Source organism: Triplophysa rosa, linkage group LG16 (assembly GCF_024868665.1).
Source record: "Triplophysa rosa linkage group LG16, Trosa_1v2, whole genome shotgun sequence".
Classification (NCBI taxonomy): Eukaryota; Metazoa; Chordata; class Actinopteri; order Cypriniformes; family Nemacheilidae; genus Triplophysa; species Triplophysa rosa.
Genome location: NC_079905.1, coordinates 13,895,830 through 13,916,136, shown reverse-complemented (window position 1 = coordinate 13,916,136; position 20,307 = coordinate 13,895,830). Strand labels below are relative to the sequence as shown.

Below are 20,307 nucleotides of genomic sequence, written 5' to 3'. Positions count from 1 at the left end.
GAATGTACTCTATTATGATTAGTAATTTCGGGAAAATAAAGCAGCTCAGGATGATTCTCGCAGAGTTTTTCACTTGCGCGTTAGGGCGCCACCTGCTGGGCGCCAAAACTAGCTCGTTTGGCTGCAAATGCACAAATCACTTTTGCACCATATATCACACAGATATGTGGTGCAAAATGAGAGTGTGTGCGAACTTGTGTCAGAGACTCGCAGCAGCAGATTCAAGCAGTTGTAGTTATGTTCTTGTGTTTGTGTTAGAAAGATGTCCAAGAATAAAACCTTTAATTTGTGAGAAAATATTTGACAAGCATTCAACTCTCATTGCATGAATTCACATAGTGTTTGCGGATGTGCAAAACTCGTCTGTGAACGCACGTCTTTTGGTGCAGGTGTGTGAATGTGTTTTGCACCATATTTACTGCAGCATTTGTAGCAAAAAATGTGAGTGCACGAGTATCTCAGTTTGTGATTTGTAGAATTGGATTTGTGCACTTGCACTGAAGGATTCAAGAAGGTGTAACTGTTGTGTTGTGTTTGCGGGAGAGAAAAAAAAATCTACAAGTTTGCAACTTCAAATTTTGACTACAAATTTACTGATACACAAGTGTGGCCGACCTCTACAACTACAAGTTCCACTCTCACAGGTGCTCAGTAGTTTTGCACCAAAAATACCTTCATACTATTTGCATTTACTGTATTTGCAGAAAATGAAAACTGCAGAAACAGTTCAAAATAACAGAAAAGATGCTCTGTATTTTTTTCAGACAAAGAAAACTATGAAGGTAAAATCGTGCCATAAAGATTTGCATGCGCAGGATAACATTTGTAAAAGCGTACGTGACATTGCAAGCATAAAATAAATTTGCATTCGCAAAAAAGTTTTGTAAAGGTGTAAATCAAGCTGCAAGCGAAAGAAAACAAGTTTTGCAGCATTGTATCATTTTTCATAAGCGTAATTCATGTGTTGTGAAACGGCAACTTCATATTACGTCAAATAATTATGATCTGTATTCTTCTGACCTCCGTTTTTTCCACGCTTACACTTTTGACACGTTTTTTGCGCTGAAATACGGCCAAAAGCATTGCGAGTCTGTAAACAGAGGTGTGCGTGCAAAAACAATGGTGTTATGAACTGCAAAACGGATTCATCGCGCAGAACCTGTCTTTCTGTATGTCAAATAAATCTGTTGCAAACATCTTGCCTACGCAGGCGAAACTGTTTCTTGCAATAAACCGATGTGTACGGTTCCGTCTCGCTTGTTGCTGCGCTTACACTTTTGGCACGATTCTCTCGCTAATTTGAGTTTGCAAGCGTGAAGGGGGAGGCGGGGCTACCTTCTTGTGACCAATCAAGTGAGGTTCCTGATGACTCATCGTTTTCTCTTATCTGATTGGTTCAATAACGCGCCAGTCAAGCAGATACTTCAATGCATGCACCCAGACGATCATAGATATCTAATACTTAATATATACGATTCTTTAAACATTAACCTGACTGACATTTTTTGCAGTGAACAAGTTTATATTCACTTTTAAGCAATACAACAGTAATATTTGTACATGTATTTACGAAAATTTAGAAAATATTTTTTTATGTGATAACCTCAATTTTTATGACAGTTTCCGTGTGTCTTGTCATGCTGTCAGTCTTTCACATTGCTGTTGGATAACTGTGTCACTCCTGCGGTTTGATATGGTTTAAATTCAACAGACACTGAACTGGAATGGCCACGATACATCTAGAAATGCTGATTAAATGAACATTTGCAATGGTCTCCTAATTTGCTCCCAAGTTTTCGCGGCTGTATATGCGTATTCGCTTCGACACAGATCTCCTGGTTCTGTACATCGAACTTTCCTCTATAATTCCTCCCGGTGTTCTAGCGCGCGCACTTCTCTCTACCACCAAATCCCCCACTAATCCTTTGTCAGGGCTGCTGCGTTTGTGTGCCGTGTTTGTGCTTCTATGTGCTGATATCCGTCCCAGAGCGAGTCAAAGAGCTAATGATGGTCCTGGTTGAGCTGTGAATGTTAGAGAACCGTATCAGTCATACAGAATATTGGCATAGTGTGTGAATGTCTAGTAATGAAACGCAAGGCTTTTGTTGACTCAGGCATCATATTGAAGAATACGTTGCTTTCTAGGCGCAGGGAAAAGCATGAGCACCCCGCAGGACTTGTTCAGAAGCTCAGGTAAAGTATTCCTGACGCAAGCATGACTGTGTAAAAACTGCTTCTGTGTGAATCAAACCCAAACTTGAGTGGGCGAGCAGCAGAGCTCCCAGAATTCATTTTTTGTTTCTGAATGAGGATTAGTCTAAGAGGGCTTACGTAACCTGGAGTCCGCAGACATCAATATTTCATATTCTGCAACGTTTTTTTTTTTACCGCGTTTTGGAGCTATGAATATCTCACTTGAGCCTACAATGACTGGGAATATTGCAAAAATAGACACATAGGAAAAACAGACACGAGTTAGTATAATTTATCGTGGCATGTCAGCTCGGTCTTTGCACTTGGTCACGCCATTGTAATTTAATCTGAATTTACAGTGATGGTTAAAGTGTGTGGTGTTTGTGAAAGTGCCATATGTTGTATGCAAGTTAGTTCTGCTTGAGACATAATTTCTTGTATAATTAATTAAATAAGCCGTCTTGAGGTTCTTTGGAGCGTAATGTGAATGGCGGCTTTGTTGGTCAGGCATAGCATTCAGGCGTATGATTTTAATGAATTACACTCTGTGCACTGATATGGACGCATCGCTGTTATGTAAGTTTGAGAGCTAAATTCTACAGTCACCCTTCTGGTCCACTTCAGCTGTCTATTATATTTGTTTGTGATGTGTGTGGATAGGAAGGTTGAATGTGAGTGCAGTAACCTATACATCAAGTTTTTATGATGCCTTAAAGGTGCTATGTGTAAATTCGATCTATTGATAGAAATGTAATATAATATACAAGACTGTCTTCAGAGGTGTATAAAGACCTTACATAATGAAGCGTTATGTTTTTATTACATTAGAATCAGCTTTTTCTATCTACACAGCGGGTCCACTTGCATGGAATTCGCCATGTTGTTTCTACGGTAGCCCTAAACGGACAAACTGCTCTACAGAGAGTGTTTCGTAAATACGTTATCTCCTTCGGCAAAGAAGCAAAAAGTGACAACATCTTTGTCCTGTGTCAGCCACCGTAGTGCTTCGAAAGGGAGGGGTGGAGTAAGCCGTTGGTTGCAATTGGCAACCTCATCGCTAGATGCCGCTAAAATCTCCACATTGCTCCTTTAGTAAGGATTTGTTTAGGCATTCGGTACAAATCATGTTTGATGGTTCCAGCTTAAATTTAAGAAATGGTTTTCATTCTGAACAGTCTGATCGCATTTATGTGCAATGTTTATGTCAGAAACAGTGTGCAGCTGTGTCCATATTCACTCCTTTTTGCTTTTTTTTATGAGTTTAGTACCACAGCGAGATGCAACAATAGAAATGCATTTTCCTAAGCTTTTCTACCATAAAGACAGCTATTCTCAATTGTAGCAGAATATCTTTTAGCTTTCTGCTAAAACTACTGAGGTCATTACTATGGTAACCAACACAGAAGTGTCAGTTATACAAAAAAAAACCTTTGAACAAACTGGAATTTGGCTTCCTGATTGGCGTCTCATTATGTCCATCATATCCCCCCTCATGCAGACGTCCCCGATGGACCCCGCAAGTTGGCTGTCAGCACACTCTCTCTGGCCAATGGCCCTTCGCCAACGCAGAGCCCCAAAAACAGCCAGCCGCTGTCACAGAGAAAAAGATTGCTCAAGGCACCGAGGCTGGATGAACTGGACAGTTCGGATTCTGATGTGAGTGGTTTTGTGTTATAGGCACAAATGAGCTAGAACTCTTGATGCTGAACAAAAGACGAATAAATAGATGAATGTTTTTGATAATCTTTTTTTTCTTATTGTAGGAGGATCAGAAATCAAGCAGTAGCTCAAGCATGTCCACCTCAGTGGTGGACGACACGTCTCCCGAGTCTGTCAGGGGCAAAAAATGTAAGACCCTTCATTAAATATCCAGAACGCTGTTTTTACAATAAAAAACACAACATTTCACATTGTTTCTGTTTCTTCCAGTTCCTCAGTTCCTGCCCACATCTTCCTCCTCGCAGCCTGACAAACGCATCGCTTCTCAGAACAGACACTCTATAGAGAAAGATGCTCTCACCAGCCTTCAGTCTTTCCTGCCTCCATCTCGACCGAACTCTAAATCTCAGGTACGCGCTACACTGAAACACAAACTTTAACCACACAAATCCGTTTATTTACTTGCAAAGTGTTTTTTCTCCTGGTTGAAGGGATGTGAACCCAGAACAGTAAATAAGTGTCATTTAGTGTAGAGTAATCAAATGGATGCTGCCAGCGGTGGATATAGTTAGCTGTCCTGTGTCTTGTAAATGGATAATTAGATTCCCAGAATTCCATGCAGCATCGGTCCTGAGAACTTGTGCTGCAGTTTTCAGTCCAGAAGCCCATTTAAAGGCTCAATTCTTGTTGTCTTACAGCTAAATAGTGAGAACCACTGTCACACAGGGTTTCATAAAAAATGATTTAGTTTTGCATAGTTTTGCATTTGTATAGTTTTGCAGCCCTGACATAATGTCATGGATATTTTACTACATCTCAGATCAGCTTCTTTACGTTTACATTTATGGGTAGTTGCCATATAAACTGTAATGTGTCCTATGGGGTGACAGCAAAATTTAGAAAAAAAAACCTAAATGAAGATAATTCTCTCCTATGCTATTTTATACTATAAATATAAGTATTAATCATATAAAACAATATTTTATATTATAGTAATATGCTATGCTAAGGACTTTTCTCAGATTTTCTCAAAATTTTGATTTTGATCATTATCCTAACAAACCATACATCAATGGAAAGCTTATTTATTCAGCTTTCAGATTATGTAAATATCTCAATTTCAAAAAATGAAAGTCCCCGTGAACCGGAACTTGCGATCGTTTTTTACTTCCGTAATTTGGCGCATTTCCGAGTGAAATGGAATTTTGAATGAGAAAAATAGTGGGCGTGTCTTTCGTCTTTCTCTGGGATTTGATTCGATTTATAAAAACAGCTGTTGCATTTTGAAATGGAACTGGCACCAGACTGACAGTTGAAGGGGAGGAGTTAATGGATGCTCCGCCCAAGCCGTCTAACATACATCATTTAAGATGGACAGTCATTACAGAACGGAAGTGCATTTTCAGATTTTAGATAAAGATTACGAGGGCACCCGAATTTTAAAGAGAATGACACACATTGATGAACTATTTACAATAAACGCCGCAATATTTCATGACAAAATAGGCATTGTAATTTTTAATTTCACTGGGACTTTAAGACTGGTTTTGTTGTCCAGGGTCACATATATGCATGTATGTGTATGTTTTTATAAATACAAAATGAATATGCACACTGCAGTACACAGACATATATAATGTAAACACAAAATTTTATTTTGGATGCGATTAATCGTTTGACAGCCCTAATTATTATCAGTTTTTGTTTGTTAAACTTTGCTGTCACACTATAGGACACATGTATGGTGTATTTGTCAACTACCTTGATTAATTAAAGCAATAAGCCCCAAGAAGCAGCGGGTTACAGTGCATTTTATAACAGCTAAGGGCGTTAAGCGCAGTATTTTATAACGGCTTAGAACTCCGCTCAGCCAATCAGAATCAAGGACCAGAACTGACCGTTTTATAATAATGATTAATTACTAAACATTCTAAAAATCTTGGTATAAAAATGTTATTTGTTAGTTGAACATTGAAACATTCAGAAACGTTTTCATAACTTAAAGGCAATGCTTGCAAAACATTTTTTGGAAAATATTTTTGTTAGCTGGGCTCATCCAAAGCAACTTACAAATGACAGCGCATTGAATATTTAGTCTAAAGAATCAACCATCATTTGTAAACGTTGTTGGATGCATCGCTGCTTGATGCTGATTGAGAGACCATCTCCAACATCTTTTGAACGGTTGTAAATTTGTCAATCTTAGACTTTATACAAGGGGAAAAAAAATCTAATTTACAGTAAAACTGATAAAGAACAGTGCAGTCATCTAGTTTTATGGCAGTACAGATATAGGAAAAAACTTAAACTGCTCTGATTTCCTTTTCCGTTTTAAATTTGAAGCTGCCCTCCGAAAACAAAGTAAATCACTTCCACTTTCTAATACAGATTGTGTATCATTGTTTCGGTGTAGCTGTTTAATCATTATTTCATATTATGCAGTGAACTGGCTTTATCTGTCATGTTGCCAAGTGTTGCATGGCCACAGAGAGTAGTGAAAGCCGTTGAAGAAAACAGCCTATAATCATACAGGTTATCTGATCATTTATATGATTTTATGATGGTAACGGGAAAGCGGTTATACTGTAATTGTGCTCCAGAGACTTCATCCTTTCAAATGATGCACAAGTTCATGCATTATAAAGTTAAATACGTAATTGAAGGTTAAGTACAGTGTAATGTAGAGTCAGCTGTTTACATTAGTTAATATTGTTAAATATAAACCTACTTTAAAAATAACTAACCCGGATCAATGTTTCATGTTCATTTATTTATAATATTATATAATATTTTTTATACTGTTCTTTATTTTATTATGTGAGAGGTTGAGGAAATGATAAGTTAATTTTAAAGGATGTTTATATTTAACAATCCCATATTTTATGATTTTTACATGTTATTATTCATTATTATTTTAAAAATAATAGTAAAATCATAAAATACGGGATTACTGTACATCCAGTTTTTGTTTTAAATTATAGAAAATATTTGAACTGTCAAAACTAAATAAAGTTATGCTAGTAGTAATAAACATTTATTATACTGTAGAAGTTATCCAATCTTTTTTATTTCTTCTCCAGAGCTTTTCTTTGTAATGCCTTAGTTTTAAAATGTAATATTTGCGGCGCAACGGTGACATTTTTGTGTTTTTGTAAATGAAAAGGCATTTAGTTTTTAACAGAGACATACAATTCCTGTGGTTGTTTTCTTCAGGCTCAGGCGATAGGCAGAGGTCGTCTGGTATGTTATCAAACAAATCACCTTTTTAAAGTATTAAAATACTCTAATGCTGGGTGGCAAGAGGCTTAAAGCCGATATGAATCTCTTGTTTGGTATCTTACAAACATTATTCATTTGACATAATATTTTAATATAATGTACGTTCAAGAGGTGCATATTGGCTTTCATGCGTTCTTTTATCAGTTCCTTCAAAGGTGCATTTGGGTGAGGACTCGCGCATTACCAACATCAGGGTTTCTATTCATCTTTGTCACTTTGCATACAAGACTTTACCTATTGTGCTTCAGCTTGTATAACAACATAAAGAGAGAGTTCAACATTCCATGATAATGATTTACATGTCATCCTCGGTCTCCATCTCAATCGTGCTGCTATTTATGTTGGGGCGTCAGAGGGTGTAGTATGGGTTTTGCTTCATCTTTTTCAATTCTCGTTCCTGGGCGTGAAAGCGTGGCATGTTTACTGATGCGGTGTATCCTTTGGCGTGTTTGTGAAGGTGATGTATTTGTTTCAGGAGGAGTTCTGCTATCCTGTGGAATGCCTCACTTTGACTGTGGAGGAAGTGATGCATATCAGACAGGTCCTTGTTAAAGCTGAGCTGGAGAAGTTCCAGCCGTACAAAGACGTCTATAACGCCTTGAAGAAAGGAAAGGTATGGCGCTTAAAGGGACAGTACAGCCTAAATGAAGTTTTATCTTCATGTTCTAAACTTGTACCTTTTTTACACGGTTATTTTGTAACCTCTTCTCTTAGCTGTGCTTCTCATGTCGGACGAAGAAATTCTCCTTTTTCACATGGTCCTACACATGCCAGTTTTGTAAAAGGTGGGTGGAGCTTTTCATTTCGAACTTATAGTAAGAAATACAGAATAGAGTTATGCATTGGAATAACACTTATTTTTTCTTACAGGCCTGTTTGTTCGCAGTGTTGTAAAAAGGTACATGCAACTTCCTTTCCACTTTCCACATTTGCAAAATAAGTTGAAGTTATATAGTTTTTGTCTGTTCATAAATTTAATTGTCTTTTTTTGTTTCAGATGAAGTTGCCTTCCAAGCCCCACGCCAGGCTACCCATCTCTTCTTTTGCCCCCAGCATTCTGCCCAAGAGCGAGCCTGGTGCATCATCTCAGACAGAGAAGACCTCCACCACATCTGGACAAAAGCACCACAGTCTTCAGCGATCCATGTCCAGGTGAGATTCACATCCCTCGCAACACTGAGGGAGTTTTCATAATATCATTATACAGATAGTTTTAAAAGTTTAAGACCTCTGAATGCTTCTCTTTTTTAATTTAATGCCATTTATATTATTATTTAACTTTTTTCCATTTTCAAAATCCTAAAACTTCACTTATGTTCTAGGTTTAAATGAGATTGTAAATTTTTGAACCCTTACTTGTACATTTTATAAACAGACGTGGACTTTACAGTACTTAGAGATAGTTAACCTAAAAATAAAAATTCTGCAGAACACAAAAGAAGATATTTTGAAGAATGTTGGTAACCGAACAATGGCGGTACCCATTCACTTCTATTGTATGGACACAAAACCAATGCAAGTCAATGGGTTCCACCGTTGTTCGGTTAGCAACATTCTTCAAAAAATCTTCTTTTGTGTTCTGCAGATGAAAGTCATACATGTTTGAAATGATATAAGGGAAATAAATAAATGAGGTCAGAATTTTTATTTTTGGCTGAACTATTATTTCAAGTATTTTTTTAAATACTTGTTTTTATTTTTGAAATAATAACTTAACTAAATTATAAAGCAAGCATGTATCACTTACTACACAGCATTTTATGAATACATGTCAATTTTTTACCTTTCATACTTACCGTACATTAAAAGTCTAGTACTTTCTAATATTTAAATATTTTTACCCAAAATTTTACATGTGTAAAAATATGAAAGTACTAGTTTTTTTAGTACTTACATTTGTAAAGTGATTTACCTTTAATATATATTAATGAAATGTAGTAGAGGACAACCTTTGATATATGCTTTACAATGAGGTGAAATAATTTTTCAAAAGTAAAAAGTTGAGATACTTGAGAAATGTACTTGAGTAGAGTAAAAAATCTTTAAAGTCCCCGTGAACCGGAAGCTGCGATCGTCTTTACTTCCGTATTCTGCCACATTTCCGAGTGAAAAGGAATTTCAAAGGAGAAAAATAGTGGCCGTGGCTTGCGTTTTTCACTGCGAATTGATTGAAAGTGTAAAAACAGCTGTTGCATTGATTTTGAAACGAAAGTGGCAGCAGACTGACAGTTGAAGGGGAGGAGTTAACGGATGCTACGGCCAAGCCGTCTAATTTACGTCATTTGAGATGGATTGTCATTTCAGGGTGGAAGTGCATTTTCAAATTTTAATTTAAGATTATGAGGGTACGTGAATTTTAAAAAGAAAATGACCCACATCGATAATCTATTTACTATAGACGCTGCAATATTTAATGGAAAATTAAGAATTGTAATTTTTTATTTCACTGGGACTTTAAGTACCGTCCACCTCTGGTTATGAAACTGCCATTAAATTCTATATAATATTGTCTTATTATATATTGTTTAGTATATTTTGGTGTACTAACAATAAAATTCTACAAGGTAACAGCATTGCTGTATTTTTGGACATTACCATAGAAATAATATTGTAGTTATATGCTAAATGTAGAGTATTACATCATCATGGGACACAAATACATTATTCATTCAGTGCCATGGTGTTGCCATCAGAGACCATTATTGTGCATCATGTTAGTACACACAGGTTTATATTTGTAAAAGTGATCAGTAAATCATTTTTTGTCCTTTTAGATCATCAAAGCACGGAGAGCGCTCGTCCTTCAAAGACGAACTGGAGCTCCCTGAGCAGTTAACAGAAGACTGGAGCACCATGGACGTCTGTGGGGACTGCAGGAAGTTCATCCATGACATCATCACCAACAGCAGGCGCAGCCAGTCCACCAAACGTGCCCGTCTGCATCGCAGAACCCACTCCGTCTACATGTCCTCCAGCAGCTCTTCAAAATACAGGCCGTCTGAACGGACGATCAAAGAGATTTAGGACGATAGCAGACTTCGTATCGGAAGTACTCTGAACTCTCACTGCGTGATTGTCCTATTAAAATAGTTTGTATCGTTCTCATCTCGAATGCTTCAGTCCTGGTGGCCGGAATCTCAACGTTTAAAGTGCCAGACAGAAATAAACTCTTTGTTTATGTGAGAGGTGGTTTATAAGCTCTGTTAGCTGTATTATGTACCTTTAATACCTCTCCCTTGTCTCTTCCATTTAAAAAGTGCCAGAGGTGAAGGAATAAAGCCGTCCCTCGTCCAGCGTGAGTCCTTAAGCACCAGACGTCTCAGGAAATGTCGGGTTCGTCTGTCATTAAAGATGCTGAATGTAGTGTAATACACTTATAAGCTTGTGTTGACCACACGAAAGAATAATATGAGAGATGTTAGGAATTCAGTGGTGAGAAAAGAAAACTGTTTTGTGCACTAAAGGCACATGGCTTGAATGTACATTTTTCAGGAACTCCGCAATTGTATGTAAATATATAGCTGTATTATCAGTCTAAATGTTAAAGATGTAAATAGGCAACCCCTTCTGGTTTAATGTACCCCAATGGACCTCTGAAAAGACCAAGAGACACTGTAGAATAACTCCACAACAATTCAACATTACTGTAAGTCTTACCAAATGTTTTTGTTTTGTTATTGTTTGTTAAAGTTGCTGCTGTCATATTGACATGGTTCAAAGTAATGAAGCTTTAGATAACGACAAAGAGTACTTATATTTTTCCTCTGTCCAATGTTTTTGAGATTTTAGACGAGGATCGAAATGTGTTTTTTAGAGCGAATGCTGATAGCTGAAGTGTTTCTTAAAGAATTGATTACATATGCCAAAACAAAACTCCTCTGAGCAATACGAGTCCTGGACCTGATGTATATAGTGACCCCAGAGGTGGGTGACGGCCCCAAAGCGGATCTCACATCTCCAGACAGGAGCTAAATTTTGTATGATATATTTATGTACATTGCTGTATATCCAAATTTCATCTGATCTACTTAAATATTATTAAAATTGGTTTATTATAATATTGATTTATATTATTAATAATAGTTATTTTATTTTTCTGTTGTTTATTTTGCCTAACCTCAAAAAATGTTTTTTCTTCGACGTATCATTTACTTTGATGTCTTAAAAGGTTGCAAGTTATGTTATACTGTAATATCTTAGTTGCCTGGCCATAGACAGAACCAAGAATTCTTCAAACAGAGTTTAACAACTATATGAAGCTACCAATGTCATGTTACAGCTTCAATTATTTATATATTATTTCATATCTAAAAACATGCACACATACCCATATAAATACATGCACATACACTGCAGTGGTTTATAGGCCTGTTGACATGTTCTGTTCTGTGCATATCTGACTGTACTGCGTCTGTAGAATGATCAGTGTGCATGATGTTTTTTTAAACAAGGACTTGCCAATAAATAAAGCTTTTGAAGTTTAACTTTACATTGTTGCTCATTCCGCACAAATCATTCCGTCTGACACAAATACAGCAAGGAAGAATGTTGCTTAGTGTAAATTAAAATATGGACTTAGTGTATTAATTCTGTGCTGTAATATTTTGGGATCGATATACATTGTGATTTTTTTAAATAAAAAAAGTTGTGTTTAGTTAAGGATAGAAAGTCATACATCTGGGATGACATGTTGAGTAAATTATGAGAGAATTTTCATCGTTGAGTGAAGGATTCCTGTGAGGTATTTTAGCATTCGACAGTAATCCAGATCTCCAGTAGGGGGCAGAAAAACTTCAGGTTCAGCAGTCTACTGTAAAACTTCTGGCATGTTCTAGAATTCTTCAAATGTCTCAAAGCAGCAACGTCAATTCATCCCTTTTCCCCTTGTTTTTTTCCCTTAATCGAATAACAAAAAATAAGTTATATATTCCCTATGCTATTCCATATTCGAAGGCAAACATAACTGTAGAGGGCAGCAAAACACTGTTCTGAATGTGAAGATAATATGTACTGTTGCTCAATTGAGGAGATTCTTAAAAATCCCCATGCTAATATGTTAAATGGCTAAATATACTTCATAAACATCCCTTAAAGCATCTGAAATACTGTATATTGGTTATATTTGCACATCACTGTAAAAAAAAAAAACTTAAAGGCATGGTTCACCCAAAAAATAAAAAATCTGTCATCATTTACCCTCATGTTGTTCAAAACCTTATATGACTATTTCTTCTGTGGAACACAAAAGAAGATCTTTTGAGGAATGTCTCATGATTTTGTGGACATATATGGAAGTCAATGGAGGCCAATGTTGTTTCGTTACAAACATTTTTCAAAATATCTTCATTTGTGTTCTGCAGAAGCAATTACATGAGAGTGAGTAAAGATTGTCTCTCTTTTGGCGATTCAGTCTGTTATTAAAAATAAAGCAAAACAAGCACTTACAGTTCACAATTATATTGAACATCATTCATTTAACAAGTAAGACGATTTTCCCCAGATATTTATATTACAGACATACATAAATTGTGTACGTCATGAATGATTTAAAACATTCTAGTTAAAATGTTTTTTCTTAGTAACAGGTCCATGAGATGGGACAGTACAATGCTCACAAAATAGCTGTGCTGCACTCTGATTGGTGGTTTCCATGACAACAGCTGTCAAGGGCTATCTACGCTTGAGGGGTGTACTTTCTATCTAAAAGCTTTGGGGCTAAATTAGTGACGAGTTCTAGCTTGAGACCAGATGTGTTTTGGATTATGTCGCCCCTTCTCGGTCACACCCCTTTGTTATGCCATATAAAGTTGTTTATTTATATTTACTTGCTGAATTGATCCAGTTTCTGGAACGAATAGCCTTTCTCAAGACGTTTCTAATAAGCTTATTTTTTAGTTTAATCATCAAACAGAAGGTCACAGACATCGAGTAAACAGATCTGAGCATCCCAGAACTTCAATCCATCGGCACAGTGCATTTCTCTTAAGTGATGTCAGGGCTCTTCAAGTCCCTATCTTTTATTTCTTAATGGACTTTGCGGGCAAGATGACCTCTTCAAACCGCAGGCACTAGACTTAGTGATCAACATGATGCAAGCCAGGACAATCACCTTCCGGTTCTTTAAAGAATCATAATAACATGTTTCAACATCAAAGCTGAAAAATGCATGGTGCATCAGATGATGTGATTCACGAGTTGCATACGTGTCTTTTGCATTCGCGTTGCGTGAATTCGCATTTATAATATGTCCGTCTAAGCGGCCAACGCGTCCGTTACGGCCCCATACGTTTAACGGCCAACGCGTCCGTTACGGCCCCATACGTTAGCGGCCCACCGGGAAAACACCCGGTACGCCAGATGGCCAGTCCGCCCCTGTCTGTATATAATTGAGATATGAAAGAGATTTATGATTCTTATGGGTTTTACTCAGACTAAAATGCCACCCTTGAAGAATTCAACCAAAAATGAAAATTATGTCATCATTTACTCATTCTCAAGTTGTTCCAAATCTGTATAAATGTCTTTGTTCTGATGAACACAGAGAAAGATATTTAGAAGAATGCTTGTAAACAAACATTTCTGGGCCATCATTGACTACCACAGTAAGAAATATTGCTTCATAAATTTCTGTGTTCTGTTGAACAGAAAAGAAGATATTTGGAAGAATGTAAGCAAACCGTTCTGGGGCACGTTTGAGTATACCATAGTCATTTTTCCTACTATGGTAGTTAATGGCGGCCAACAACTGTTTGGTTATAAGCATTTTTCTAAATATCTTTCTCTGTGTTCATCAGAACAAAGAAATGTATACGGATTTGAAACAACTCAAGGGTGAGTAAATGATGACAATTTTTATTTTGGGGTGAACTGTCTATTTAACAAATTAAAGCTACTCAAGTCATTCTGATATAGTGGGAGATTGTGATAAGAGACACGTGTCTGAAGATTTTGCATCAGCAGCTGTGTATTGCATACAGTAAATCTGCCGTTTGCTTGGAGGTCCTGGGCTGTACTCCCTGTGGTCCACTGTGACTTCCAATTGCCAGCTCAAATCTCTTTTGATTTAAGACGACACAGATGCTGGCGAGCACCAGCAGCGCACCATCAAAGCCACAGCAGAGATATACTCAGCTCCCAGACGAGTGCAACCTTCCTCAGATGCTTTCCAGTCTCAGCTGTGAGCCCATATTTCTCATTTCCCTTAATGAGCAGGGGAGTGAACGGGACGCCCAGGCAGAGGTGTCGGATGGTCATGGTGGGTTGGGACGGTTGGAGACGGAGATCAGAGATAGCGAGCCGTGATCAAACAGCTTGTATGGTAGAGAGCCTTTGGAAGTCCACACGTCAGTTTTAGGGTCGTAGCATTCGAAGCAGTCTGAGTCCTCGATGACATCATGACCGTTGAGGAAGCGTCCTCCAGTTACATAGAGTTTGTTATTGATGACTGTGGCCGCGTGGTGCATCCTCCTCTCCTTCATGTTTGCACACTTGACAAATTTGTTGGCTTTCGTGTCATAGGCAATCACTCTTCTTGTGTATCCTTATAAAGTGATAAACAGTATGTTTAACATTGTTTATTATTTAAGATCTTTTTGCATTGTGAAAATGATGTTCTCAAAAAGTCATCATAACATGTTTTATCATTACTTCGACTTATTTATAACTTACATTGAGAATTTTTAATATAATTTAAATTCAAGTGACTTGTAATTGTAATTTAATTTACAGTAAAAATTTAAGGCAGCTTTTGAAGTAAGGTTTTTAAGTTGAAATAGGTACACATTTTTAACATTGTGGGCATTTTGCTATTTTATTTATTTCACTTACAAACAGTATTACAAACTCAAGGCAAAAAACTCAGAACATTAGCTTTTATTGCTATTACAGTTTGTTACTTTTGTTTCAAAAGAAACTGCTCTGCCTCTGAAATGAATTTGTTTCCAGCTACAAAAATTGTTTAGCTCCTGTGACTCAACTACTGTGAAAATCTTATCTTATCTTAATTTTATTATTTTATTTAATTTAATTTTATTTTATTTTTCATTTCATTTAATTTCATTTAATTTTATTTAATTTAATTTAATTTAATTTAATTTAATTTAATTTAATTTAATTTAATTTTATTTAATTTAATTTAATTTAATTTTATTTTATTTTATTGTTTGTTTGTTTGTTTAATTGTGTGTTTGTTGCCCTTCTAGTGTTGGATAGTAGTCAAGTATTTGAGGATATTTTTAAATATCCGTTTTTACTTTGAGAAACTTTAACCTCACTACATAAAGCATTTATCATACTTTTGACTCCACTACATTTCATAAATAAATGTTTTAGTTTTTTATGGTTTAATACTGAAGAAGTACATTAAAATCTAATACTTTCTTTCTCGAAGTAGTTTTACTTTTTTAAAAGTGGGAAAGTCCTAGATTTTTAAAATGTACTGTAAAAAACATATTTATAAAATGTAGTGAAGTAAAACTAATGATAAATGCTCTACAAGCTAGCGCAGTAATTTTTTTCCAAAGTAAAAACACTCTCATAAAGTACAGATACTTAAAAAATGTATACTTTAAAATGTACACCTTCAAAACCATGTGGCTTTGGAAAAAAGTGTCTGCCAAATGTGTAAATGCTATATCCGCTAATCAGATTGAATGTTTTGTGAATCGGTCTCACCTCCGACAATATAAATCTTGTCTTCTATGACGGCAGCCGGCGCACAGACATTCTTCACCGTCCGGGTTTCAAGTCTAGACCACATATTCCGGGATATGTGATACACCTAAAGAGACACAATTGTCTTGTTTATATGAGATCACACCCTAAACAAAGCAACCAAACCACAGATGCACTCATCTAAGTGACTTTTGTTACCTGTATAAGCCTTACAGGATTCTGCAAGGCATCCTCGCCTCCAAACACATAAATTCTCTGATCGTTGGCGGCAACCGCAGGGTGCAGGACTGCTGTGGGCATCGGCGCCATGGACTCCCACTGATTAAACATGCTGTTGTAGCGCTCCACCGTATTCGAGATCTGTGTGTTCGGCCCTATACCTCCAAGAGCGAAGATGAAGTGAAGGTAGGAGACGCTCTGATGGGCGTAACGTGGCTCCAGCATCGGCTCAGCGGTCCTCCATTGGTTGGTCTTCAATGAAAGGGTGTACACTGTAGCACTGACTGCACTTTCTCCAGAAATGAGACTTAAGCTAAGTCCTCCAACCACGTACAGAATGCTGTGGATGCAGACATATGACGCCTTGTACAGCCGCAAAGGCAGTTTAGCTAGCCATTGCCATCTCTGTGTCCTCTCATCATAGAGCAGTGCCTCTCGAGACGTCTGTTCGTTGTTCTTGCGGCCTCCAACCACCACTAGAGTCTCATGGCACGTGTAGCGACGTGGCGTGGTCCACAACGGTTTTAATTCCCGGGTGCACTTCGCGCTAACGGAAAACATCAGACGGCGAACAGACTCGATGATCTCGGTGCACAACGTAGACGACTGGACGAGCGGATCGTTGGCGATAAACTGGAAGAGGTACGTAGGATGGATGTACCTCAACCGAACCTTCTTGAACAGATCGTGAATGGCACCGCGTCGCGAAAAGGGGTCGTGGTGTATCCAAGCCAGGAGTGTTTCAAACACCTGCTCTTCCTCGGCGCACAACCTGTCGTCCTCCAAGTAGCACATGAGCTCGGGGAGCGAAAGTTCACAAAAGTCCTCCGAAGCAGCTACGTCGGAAAAACAACGCACGGCCATTTCTTTTGCCCTCTCCTTTAAGGTTTCGCAGTGAAGGATTTCGGAGAGCCGGATCATGCTCAGGCAGTTGTCCGGATTGAGCTGCTCCTGTAGGAACGTGGAGCAGGCCTCGAAAAGCCTTCCGTACTGAAGCATGGAGGCCGCCTGCATCAATGGCAGCACAAGCTCCATGGTGATGGTGATGGTTCCCGTATAAATGTAATCCACGATGCATTCGATGACTTGTGACGCTAGGCCTTTCAGGTCCACTCTAGGCTGGCTGCTTTCTCGAAAATTGCTACAGAACATGGCACGGAAGTACGGGCTGCTGGAAACCAAGACGTTCCTGTGGCAGGGGATCTCCTTGTCTCCGGTGCACAAGATAACATCGGTGAAGATCTGCTCTTGTCTTAATATGTTCAACTGAAACAGGAGATGAGCAGGGAGCTCTTGGTCTTTGAATGGAAAGGTCTCAGGCGATATTCCGGCCATGCTGCAAAAGAGAATTAGTCAATTATTATTCAAAGTCGACAATCAAGCATGTGATTTGCGTAGCAAATAACCGTGACACACAGTTGAGTCACTTATTGTGTAATACATTTTACAGTTTGCTGTTGTCATAGTCACGGGCCTCACGGCACAACCTTTCCGCCCTTTAATCTCCAGTGCTGTTTCTTATCACCATGACTTTCTATTCCAGGGTCCCTTAAATCATTTTAATGCGTCCGTGTGTAGCACTTGGCCACATTTCCCTATCAATGCTAAGTTTATCAGTGCAGTCGTATCACTTCCCAGCTGTTTCTGATCCTCGTGGTGGGTTTGCCCTTCACGGCCTAACCATTTCACAAGGCTATTATCAACACTAAGTCGTCTAATCACCCCAGAGACAGCTACTGATTTTATTTCGCCCCAGATCACATGGGCCGGTCTGATGTTTATTTTAAGATGTTATTGTTTTTTTTCTGACTATTAATGACTATTCTGTGAGACCAGAATAGGCTGAGGCTGAGAGTGCACCCCTAAGAAAAACTGATAACATACTGTACGATATTTTTATAGTACTTGATATAAAAAATAGACATTGCACTTTATATTTGCCAATAGACTCTATAAATAACTCAGCATTCGTTGGGTCAAAATTGGGACAAACCCAACCGTTGGGGTAAATTTATCTTAGAAATTGTTTATGTTTGACTCAACAATGGGTTAAAACAACCCACATAGGTTCGTTTATAACCTAGCGGTTGGGTTTGTTACGTTTTGATCCAGTGATGGGTTGAAAATAACCCGAGAATAATGTCAATAATAATGATATAAAAAATCATGATTATCGATATTATGTTAATTCCACACATGTGATAATATTGTAAATAGCAGCCGTATTAAAGTTTTGCCATAAAGGGATAGTTCACCCCAAAATAAATATTCTATCATCATTTACTTACCCTCAAGCTGTTCCAATCCTAAATATATGTCCTTGTTCTGTTGGATACAAAGAAAGATTCTGGAGCACTATTGACTACCATAGTAGGTTAAAACTACTACTATGGAAGTCAATGGTGCACCACAATTGTTTGGTTTCCTACATTCCTTAAAACATCTTGTTTCGTTCAATAAAACACATTTATAAAGGTTTGGAATAGCTTGAAGGTGAGTAAATAATAACACATTTTTCAACTATTACTTTAAGAGTACAATAGTTACAAACTCTTTCTCTACCACCCTACACTTCTATTGTAAGTTTGATTCATTGACCAATAAGAGAGAAAACACAAAAATTATGAATTTGAATTATGTTTAAAAAAATGGCAATAAATATTGTAATATAAATTATTTTCATGAATTCTTTCAGCCACATTAATCATGTAGAAATAAATCTAATATCGTGACTAGTACAAAGTTACAAAGCTCAATAAATAAGGATTGTCTTTTTTAATTTTGTTTTATTTTAGGCAAGATCATTACAGTATAAGTCATATCTCAGTCAGTTACAAAGCATCTGAAAGCCCTTCAAATGCAAACCACACAGATGACTCACGATGGAACAAAAATACAATGACTAGTCCAATTTTGGAACTGAATGCAATATCATTAAATTTCAATAACAGGACTGACAACTTTATTAAATTACCATGACATTCATCATTTAATTGAGGTATTCTGACCTTTAAAAGTAAATAGCCCTATATCAGAATTCACAATCTGTACAATAAACCATTTCGTAATTTAATCTTGCTTATATTTATACTCTTAAACTCACCTGTTTGCTTTTTACGCTCCGGCGAATCTGCAAAAATATCATTCTCAGTTTAGCAGCACGAAAGCAAACCCATTTCCCCCAAATATCTCTCTCAAAGATGAAACATTCACATGGTAGACAGAGGGAATAGAGGCTCTCAGAAGTTTGAAGTGTGGAGTTTGAAGTTGAAGTTTGAATGCGTGCATTCCAGTTACCTAGAATAGTCTGGAGGGCTGCGGTCATCCGGGTCTCACATGTGACCCTTCTCATGTCTGTTCCCACAGCGGTAGGCCGTGCATCATGCTTTTTGTGTGTTTACTATGGCAGTGACGAAGAGCTCAGCTTATCCAGAGGACAGAGGCTGGGGTCGAGGAATCGAGTGCACACCCCTTGGCTGGCTTGTGTAACCCAGGAAGCTGGTAAATATAGTGCAGTGCTGATGGCTGACCTGAGTGAGCTGAACAGCTGAAAAGTTGGGCCTGGTTACCTTGGTTTGCCTCTGATCGAGGAGATAGAGAAAAAATGACAATGCCGATAATCAGCATCTACAGTGTTATGATGGCCATTATATGTATGCGATATAACACACAGTTCATCATTGTCAGCCAACAGTGCCGAATTTAAAGTCATTTATTTGATCCTATCCAGATCAACATGGTTCATCATACTGCACAGAAACCTATGAAATTTAAATAAACATAGCAGCATGCAGATTCACATAGATGTATGTTTATACATTACAGTTCTATGCATAACAAAAACAATCGTCATCTGAAATGAACTGAATGCTGTAGATTATATATTTAATATGGTTACGCTCCATCATAATAAAGAAACCTGTTAAACCTCAAAGAAATATCACTTCTGCACCTATACATATTATCTCTTGTCTGCTTGGCAGATTGCAGATGCTTTTTATAGCCCTATCATCAACTGCATGCTGGGAGAAGATGGATTACTGTCATGCTTAGATTGCTTCGGAGGGAAAGAAAAACAAACCTGCATCCAGGCAGACTATGTGACAGTCACAGAATACCATAAAGTCCAGTATGTCAGAAAGGGAACATCATCTTTTGCGGTCCCATCTCCTCTGTAGGTTGCACACAGCTGTGTTTGTTTTGCCTACTGCACTGCTTGCTTAGTACAATACGCATGCTTGGTTAACACTATCTATTTTAAATAGCAAAACAGTGCCATTGAAG

At 37.6% G+C, this 20,307-nt stretch overlaps 2 protein-coding genes across 6 annotated transcripts in view; one reads left to right on the top strand and one right to left on the bottom strand.

The window, feature by feature from the left end:
• Positions 1-11,449, top strand: part of spire1a (spire-type actin nucleation factor 1a) — a 46,542-nt gene extending 35,093 nt beyond the window's left edge. For 2 of the 5 annotated variants that reach the window (XM_057354378.1, XM_057354375.1), the window contains 10 exons: positions 2,146-2,193; positions 3,692-3,849; positions 3,957-4,041; positions 4,123-4,262; positions 7,066-7,092; positions 7,607-7,744; positions 7,846-7,916; positions 8,002-8,029; positions 8,129-8,283; positions 9,906-11,449. In XM_057354378.1, coding sequence (XP_057210361.1) covers positions 2,146-2,193; positions 3,692-3,849; positions 3,957-4,041; positions 4,123-4,262; positions 7,066-7,092; positions 7,607-7,744; positions 7,846-7,916; positions 8,002-8,029; positions 8,129-8,283; positions 9,906-10,155 — 1,100 coding nt within the window. In that variant the 3' untranslated portion in view covers positions 10,156-11,449. The remainder of the gene's footprint in view (positions 1-2,145; positions 2,194-3,691; positions 3,850-3,956; positions 4,042-4,122; positions 4,263-7,065; positions 7,093-7,606; positions 7,745-7,845; positions 7,917-8,001; positions 8,030-8,128; positions 8,284-9,905) is intronic. The other 3 variants (XM_057354379.1, XM_057354377.1, XM_057354380.1) reach the window with 3 other exon arrangements.
• A 2,300-nt stretch (positions 11,450-13,749) lies between these two features.
• On the bottom strand, positions 13,750-20,306 carry klhl38a (kelch-like family member 38a). The gene is made up of 5 exons (XM_057355178.1): positions 20,105-20,306; positions 19,321-19,604; positions 16,003-17,359; positions 15,805-15,910; positions 13,750-14,671 (listed from the first exon to the last, which is right to left on the bottom strand). The coding sequence occupies exons 3-5, from the start codon at positions 17,356-17,358 to the stop codon at positions 14,382-14,384; spliced, it is 1,752 nt and encodes a 583-aa protein (XP_057211161.1). The 5' UTR covers position 17,359; positions 19,321-19,604; positions 20,105-20,306; the 3' UTR covers positions 13,750-14,381.
• Position 20,307: the final 1 nt, after the last annotated feature.